Here is an 8,099-nt window from a genome sequence, read left to right as displayed (position 1 = left end):
GAGGGGGAGACCCAGACTCTAGGCCCATTAGGTCATCGCTTTCACTGCAACCCACACTCACAAACACACGCCACATCACATCGATAGACAGTCTCAGAGCATGGGAACTGTCCCCGGGGCCAGCGGCCACCCACCTTTTGGACCTCACGGACCACCCGTGGTCCACGGACCACCTCTTCCTCACTGGCTTCTCTCCTGCAGGATTTTACTGTTTCCCTTTGCTGGGAGGCTAGTTGGTGTTCATAACGATTTCTAGATTCACCGGCGGGGAATACCCACAAGTTTCAAGTCAGTCTTCCGATGGCCAGCCATGGGGGGGGGGGGGGGGGGTTTCACCCCCACTCCCAGGCAAGTGCCAAGGCCAGGGTTGTTGAGCTCGTGGGAATGGCGTGCGGGAAAGGCGTGAATTAGCCCATCATGAGAATAAACTGCAACATTCAGACTCATTGGGAAACTTGGTGACACTAACACCACCTCCCTCCCCCCTGCCCCCCCCCCCCCCAGGCTCCCGTCTTTAAGACCACATTTGTGTGGACACAGCTGGCTAAAATTCATCTCCCCCGACCCCAGCCCCAGCCCCAGCCCCACCCCCAGCCACGCGGGGCTCAAGGCCTCAAATAGACATTGGGAGACAGGGGGAGGGAGCCACGTCTTGGCATTTCAAGGCAGGTTTTAATGGTTTTCAATACCTTCCCCAATTATTTACACATCCAGCCCGGTGGGGCTCTCTTTCACATGACAAAGGTTCTCCGTTTATTCGGCATCTCGGTGTGCACAGCACATACATGACAAGACGGTCGGCACCTGTATAAAACTACAGTCTGGAAACAGCAGTTCCTGCAGGACCCTCAGCCCCCATCACACAACAGAAACGCTTGACACATGTGCCCATCCCATCCCTACACGCTCCACGCGTGATTTGATGAACGTATACCAGAAGTCAAGGGTGACCGGTTCTGCACTTCAGCCATCTTCACGCCTAACACTGGATCGGGCTCCGGGACAAGACGTCCTGCAATAATTTAAGGCACCTACGGCCCACGTGGCTTGTTGCTAGGCGACCACATTAAATACAGAATGACCACAAATTCCACGCCGCCCCGTCCTGCAGTCCACAGGCGATCTGGGAGCATCACCTCTCCTCTGACACTCCCGGACTCCAGGGCGTGGTTTAAAAATTAAAAACAAAACAAAACAAAACGTGTTTATTCCAGTGCATGAATAGCAGGTTCAGGATGTGTGGTCCTGGTTTACCAATGGCTTCTTTCTTCCGGGACTCCTTGGGTTTAAGAATAGTATTTTAAAGAGACGATTTGCATTCGAACAAAGAGTTTTAGGGAGGAATGTGAAAGACAAAAAAACCAATCCGAGGGCCCAGCCCCGCCGCCTGTAGACTCCCATAAAGTTAATTTGGGAGGCAGTGCAGGCGAGAGTATTCGAGTCTGGGAGACAGCCCCGGAGTCTCTGGTAGCAGGCGAGGGGCGTTTTGCATAAACCCTAAAAAGTCATTCATTAAAATTAAATGTTTGCCATCACCTCGGGGACTTTTTTTAACCATCCCCGACCCTGCCTCCTCCTCCGTTCTTTGCTACCACGACAGGGGTGACATTTGTAAAATATATAAAGAAAAATATAAGGTTACTTGGTGACCATATAGTGCACTGTAACAGCTGTCTGCAAATATTTTCACCATGATTATCCTTACTAAAAGTAAATCACGGGGTAAAGATAGCTCAAACGTGACAAGGTTCGACTGGGTCGCACCGACGCTCTCCGCAGTCCTTTTTGGCTACATATGGAAGGGAAGAGAAGCCACTCGGGTGGCCTGCGCTCCCCGCAGGTTCCCGCCAGGTGAGTGGTGTGAAGGCTGTCGAGGTAGATGGTAAAGCCACTCACCCGGGGAATGCAGCTTGAGAGAAGCAGCGCCTCCTGCATGCAGGCCCTGCATTCAGTGTTTCGTACAATTGCAGGGGATTCCACCGAAACCTAATAGCCAGCCAGCACTAGCCCGAAGCTTCCCGAGCACTGGGAAGCGTGCTTTTAAATACGCACCCAGGCAACTCCCCACCAGAAGTCTCTGCTGTCAGAAGCTGTATTTCATCACCCAGGTCTTGTCCACGTCCAGCCTCGCAGTGGGAGAGCCATGATGCCTTTTGGAAATCCAGCTGATTTACAAAATAGCTGGGGTGTTTTTTTTTTCTTTCTTTCGCTTTCCCCTCCTCCCCCCAGTGGCCACAGAGCCGTGGCCGCCGTGGCTGTGGCTGATCCAAAAAAGGAAAACTGGAGTTCATACCGTGGTCTAAAGGTCTCTCCCATCTGGTAGATGGAGGAAGATTGACTACAGCAAAGTTCAAAGGTCAGTCTCAGCAGATCTAAAAACGGAGCGGCAGCGGTGGGCTCCACAGCGTACTCTCTGTCCCCGAAGTAAACCGATCCGCCCCAATTAATAGCAACAGGGCACAAAGGGAGCGGGGCGCGGAGGGTGCTGGGGGAGGAAGCCCGCCGGGAGCCGCCGGCGCTGGTCTCGGGAGCCCCAGCCCCCGGAGGGCCTCGCTGGACGGACGCAGGGCCGCCGGAGGGTGCAAAGCAAGCGGATGTCCCGGTCCGACATCACTGGCTTTCACGACACAGAATAGCAGCACACGTGTGACAAAGTTTCTGAAGTTAAATACGTCCAATGGAGGGGGTCTCTCCACTGTTTTACCAGAAAAGTCAGGGTATTTTTTTCTTCTTCCTCTTTTTGTCCTTTGTCCTTTGTTTCCCACCCCCCCACCCCCGAAAAAATACAAAACACACCCACAGAACCATAAATAATCTGGTGGCCGTATATACATATTTAAATAATTAATTTAAATATCGTACACCTACTCTCGCGTTCCACGTGTCCATCGGAAGAAAGTGCACCGAGGTGGCGGCCCCGGGCGCTCCCCTCGCCGGGGGCTCCCCGAGGCGGAGGCAGGGCTCCTCCAGGGTCACAGCCTGGGGAGGAAGTGGGTGACCTTCATGGTGGGGGACACCCGGTTCCCCTTCTTGGTCTTCCCGTTCTTGCTCAGGGCGATGAACATGCCGGGGTAGCGGTAGCACTCGTAGGCGTTGTAGTTGTTGGGGAGGAGTATCTCCTTGAACTTGCACTCCTCCGTGAAGAAAGGCTGGAAGGAAGGAGGAACCGTGTGAGGTCGGAGGGACCCTGGGGCCAGGGGTCAGGGGTCAGGGGCTCCTCTCAGTGGCAAGTCCCACTAGGGTGACAGGTCTCTCTCTCCTGGGAAGTCAGGGGCCAACACCCTCCCGGGTGAGAAGGGGGACACGGCCAGTCACAGCAGCTGGTGTCCCGGCCACCTGCCCAGCACCTGGCAGTCTGAGGGTTCATCTCTGCTGCGTCCACCTTCAAGGCTCCAGTCCGGCCCTTGGGACACAGCCCGTGGGCTCAGAGAGGTACCCTTTGGTAGACTGGGAGGCACCCGCTCAGGGATGGCACAAACCTCAGCATTACTGTCTTGAGGCTGCGCTCCTTGGCGGGCCCTGGTCGTGGGCGGGCGCTGCCCCAGGGCTCTGGGGGGTGAGGGGCCGCCGGTCCTGGGACCCCACCCCGCATTTCCGTCGGCGGCCTGGAGGGTCAGGATCCTGCCTGGGCTCCCCAGCCAGTGCTCGGCGGGGCCCCGCGGTACTCACCGAGCCGTACAGCTTGCCCTTGTTGCTCATGGCCACGAAGAAGCGGCTGGCCACGCCGAAGATGCTCACCACGCCCCGCTCCACCGGCGAGAGCTCCAGCAGGCCTGGGGGGAGGGCGCGGGTCATTGCGGGGGGGGAAAGGGACCCTGTGCCTGCACTGAGACCCCCATTTCTGGGGATGAGTGTCCAGGGCCCGGGCTCCCCAAAGGGCCCCAGAGCCCGGCGTGCGCGGGTTTGGACTCGCTTCCCTCCGCCCCGTGCCCCGCGGCGGCCGCGCCCCGTCCCGAGCCCGGATCCCCGGCGGCGGCGCCGCGCGCCCCGTGCCCACCCACGTGCCCACGGGCGAAGGCGCTGGAATGCCGCGCCGGGAGCCCAGGCGGCCGAGGGCGGGGAGGCGGGGCCCGGCCGCCGGGTGCGCAAAGGTCCCAGGAGCCAAGATGGTTTGCGCCCCCTCCACCCCACGCTGCAGGACCCAGAACCTCAGTCTCCCCCGTCCCCTCCTCCCCCTTCCCTCCCCCGGGTGCCCAGAGCCCCAGGCAGGTGTCCGCCGGGGGCCCCGCGCGGCTGGACGCGTGGGAAGCGGTGGCCGCTGCTCCCGCCCTCCCCGCCCGGCCGTCCCACTCACTGTCGCCCGTGTCGGCGTGCACGCCGCCGATGCGGCCGTCGCGGAGCACCTGGAGGTGGAAGCCGATGCCCACGTTGCAGTAGAGCCTCCGCAGCCGCTTGATGCCCAGCAGGTAGTCGCCGGCGCCGCTCTGGACGGCGGCCTCCTTGGGCTGCGAGGCCGCGGGCAGGCGCGCCAGCGAGCGCGCCACCAGGCTCTCCCAGCGGCGCCCCAGCTCGGCCTCCAGGGTGCCGTTGGGTGCGCCGGGCGCGGCGGCGGCGCCCCCTCGGCCGGCCCAGGGCGCCAGCGCGGCCAGCAGGACCGCCGGGAGCAGCGCCGCCGTGGCCGCCCGGGGCCCCGGCATCCCCGCCCTCGGGCCGCGCGTCCGTCCGGCGGTCCGTGCGCGCGGGCCGCGGGGGACCGAACCGCGCCGGTGGTGGCGGCGGCGGCGGCCGGCGGGAGCTCCGGACCGCAGGCCCGGGAAGGGCGGGCGCGGCCGGAGGAGGAGCGGGAGGCAGGCGCGCGGCGAGGCCCCCGGGCGCGGGCGCGCTATCCGGGCTGCATGGAGGGGAGGGCAGCGCGGAGGGGCCGGGGCCGTGCGGAGCGGTGCGCGCCGGGCTGCGCGCTGGGCCGGCCCCGGGCTGAGCCGCTATATATAGCCCGGCGCCCCCTCCTGCTCCCGCGGGGGGCCGTCCGCGTCCGCCCGGGCGCCCGGGGCGCTGTGGTGCTCCCGGCTGGTCGCAGGCCGCCTGCCAATCAGGAGTGGGGGGAGGGGAGGCGCTCAGCGACGAGCGGCGGCTGCGAGTGCCACCTGGAGGGTCCCCCACCCCCGGAGGGTCCCCCACCCCTGGCCTCGCCCGGCCCACACGAGCCTGTGTGTCCCGCCCCTCCAGGCTCCTCCACTCCGGCCGCCAGTCCCTTTGGCCTCGTTCCCTGCCCCTGCCTGGGCTCCCCTCTCTGTGTGTCCCCTCTTCTCACTGCCGGAGCAGCCCCGGGGCCGCCCTATGTCGGCGCCCCCAGCTCCCAGCAAGCAGCCACTCCCTGCGCCCTGCCTCTCGGGGGCTCCCGGGAGCCTGATTCCTTTAGGACCCTGCAGACCACCTGAGGACGGCGGCTGGGACGGGCAGTCAGTGACAGGAGGGCAGGCGTGGGAGGGGAGAGCTGGGGGCTGGGACTGGAGGGAGGCAAGGCCCTGGCTTTGGCCCCTGCGCTGGGCCCCTGTGCTGAAGGTGATTCGGAAATAGGTTTTTGTCCACCAGGTAGAGGCATCGCCTGAACTGGGGCGGCGGTGGGGGGGGGGGGAGGGAGTCCTTGTGCGGGTATTGTTAGGGGTGTACCCACCCACACCCCTGCACCCCTACCCACACCCAGCTCCCTGCAGGCACAGGTGCCAGGCACAAGGCCTCGGGGGACAGTCACTGCCCTCCTAGCCTTCGATTCCACCGCAGGAAGAATCAAGTGCCCAGAGAGACCCAGTTCTGGGCCCGGATGGCTCCCCTCCCCCACCTGCTGTCCCCGCTCCCACTGTGCCCATAATGGCCTGATGGGGGCAGGACTGGCCAGAGGCCCAGCGAGCTGCTGGCTCACCTAGGTGTGAAAATCCCTGTTCTCTGGTCCCCTAGGAGCCTTGCTGGCCCTCCCAGCCACAGCATCAGGGGGCCTAGAGCACACATCACGTCCTGCTGCCATCAGTGCCTGTTTCAAGCCCTTTCAGCCTCCCCACCTCCGCCCATTCCTGCCCTTGAACTTTACCTCTGAATCCTGGAGGGGACCAGGGAGGTGTGAGACCTCTGTCCTAAGGCCCAGAGAGAGGGGAACTTGGGGGTCAGTGGCCCTGGCAGGACCACGTGGTCTCTGGCCTACTCCACAGGGCTCTGCTCACCCTGGGTCTGCAGCCACTGGAGCAAGGCCCTGCCCAGGCCAGGGCCTTCCTGGGCTGTCATTCACGGCTGCTGCTGGGACCCTGGGCACCCCAGATGGGTCTGTGTGTCTGGGGACCAGAAACACAATTCTGGCCAAGGTCAAACAGCAGACCTAGACCCTGCCCCAGCCCTGCCGTCTCTCTGTGGGGCCCTAGCAAATCCTCTCCATCTCTGGACCCCTGACTCCCCGTTTGCTAAACAGCATGAAAGGTGGGTTCCCTCACCTCCCTCCGGGTCCAGGCGGGCCCCTCCGATGTCTTCTCCAGCTCCTGGCAGAACCCCACAGGGACCTCCCTCCCTGCCTCTCCTATTTGCTGGTAAGTTCATTGAAGGACCCTGGCGCTGGCTCCTCTCCCAGAACTCCCCTCCCCCCCCCCCCCCCCACACACACACAGTAGGTGCTCTCAGTGCCTGTCCTTGAAAGGGCTGGCAGCCAGAGGGATGTTAGGAGCTGGGGATGATGGGTGCCCCGGCCTGAGCCTGTCCTGACCTCTGTAGGCCGCATCTCCTCAACTGTCCAGTGGAGCCCACGAAAGCACAGTGAGGGTCAAGACAGCCATGGACAGTGAGGGATGCCAGGGGGAGCACCTGGAGCTGCTGAACGCCCCCCTCCCCTTCCCCCAACCTCGCCATTGTGTACCAGCCACACACCTTTCCTCCCTCCGACCTTCTCACTGGAAAATGCTCCCGTAGAGCTCTCCCCAGGCAGATAACAGACCTGACCTCCTGTGTCCCCCACCCCCACACACCAAGGCAGGTGTCTCTTCCCCCTCCCCCCCCCCCCCCCCCCGTCCCTCTGGTCATAGCTTCCTCACAGACCCATCTTCATGCATTTGCTGCCCTCCAGCCATTAGCCGGTCACCTCCACGGAGCCCACTCAGTTCTCCCGCTCCCAGCTGTGTCCCCTGGGCCTTCAGCAGTGCCTGGCGCACAGGAGGTGCTGGGTGGGTGTTGGAGAGTGAATGCTGCCTGGCAGGGGGCAGCTCGGAGCCCCTCACCGGCAGACCCTCCAGTTCAGGGAGCAGTGCCAAGCCCTCTGTGCCTGGGCAGGGGTCAGGCGCCCACAGAGGCTGCAGGATGCAGCGGCCAGCTCCCTACCAACTCGTTCGTTGGGCTAAGGTGACTCGTTTTTCCAGATCCAGCTCCCCTGAGGACTTCTCACCGGCCCTGCTGCGCCCTGGGGAGCTTGGTTTACCAAGAACCGGGGTGCAAGAAGCCTGTGGGTCTAGTCTCCAAGCCTCAGGCTCTGTCCCTGCTGGCTGCAGGACTGATCACCCTGAGTTTCTCCATCTATAAAATAGGCAGAACAGCAACTGCTTTTCGGGATTGATGGAGAGACCCGAACACCACTGCTGGTCGTAGGAAAGGCTGACCGGCCGGTGAACAGCAGATGCTGGGCATTTGTGAAATGAGCAAGCCCAGGTTTCTGTCGGGAAGCTTCTGAGACAGAACAAAGGCCCAGACGGAAGCTGACCAGTGGGGGCCGACACACTCTGAACTGTGACCTTTCTTAACCTACAAAGAAAATCTACCCACCGGTAGATTTTCTTTGTAGATGGAGGAGTGAGGGGGCTTCTCAGCACCAGCAGCCCGGCTGCTAAGAACTGACTGGGCCCGATGGTAACAGCACTAACGGCAGAGTGCTGCCGCCTAGGAATTCCATTGTAACCCGCGGGCGGGCGGCGTGACCCGCAGAGCCTGGGGCAGGCTCCCGCGCGGGGACTTTGCAAAGGCCTGAACTGTCTTCTGGGCTTCACTTCCTTTTCTTGGCGGAGGCCAGCAGATCCTCACAATAGCGTCTTCCTGCAAAGTCCAGGGCGGGGAGACCATGGGTGTAGAGCGGGGTGGGAACCTTTGTCTGCCCAGGGCCATTTGGATATTTATAACATCATTCAAGGGCCATA

At 62.4% G+C, this 8,099-nt stretch overlaps 1 protein-coding gene across 1 annotated transcript; it reads right to left on the bottom strand.

The window, feature by feature from the left end:
• Positions 1-2,972: 2,972 nt before the first annotated feature.
• Positions 2,973-4,637, bottom strand: FGF4 (fibroblast growth factor 4; the record flags this gene model as incomplete). The annotated part of the gene is made up of 3 exons (XM_084893554.1): positions 2,973-3,149; positions 3,670-3,773; positions 4,295-4,637. The coding sequence occupies 3 exons, from the start codon at positions 4,635-4,637 to the stop codon at positions 2,973-2,975; spliced, it is 624 nt and encodes a 207-aa protein (XP_084749680.1).
• Between the last annotated feature and the right edge of the window lie 3,462 nt (positions 4,638-8,099).

Source organism: Pipistrellus hanaki, assembly GCF_964339955.1.
Source record: "Pipistrellus hanaki genome assembly, chromosome: 9".
Taxonomy (NCBI): domain Eukaryota; kingdom Metazoa; phylum Chordata; class Mammalia; order Chiroptera; family Vespertilionidae; genus Pipistrellus; species Pipistrellus hanaki.
This window is presented reverse-complemented; position numbering and strand designations above follow the sequence as displayed.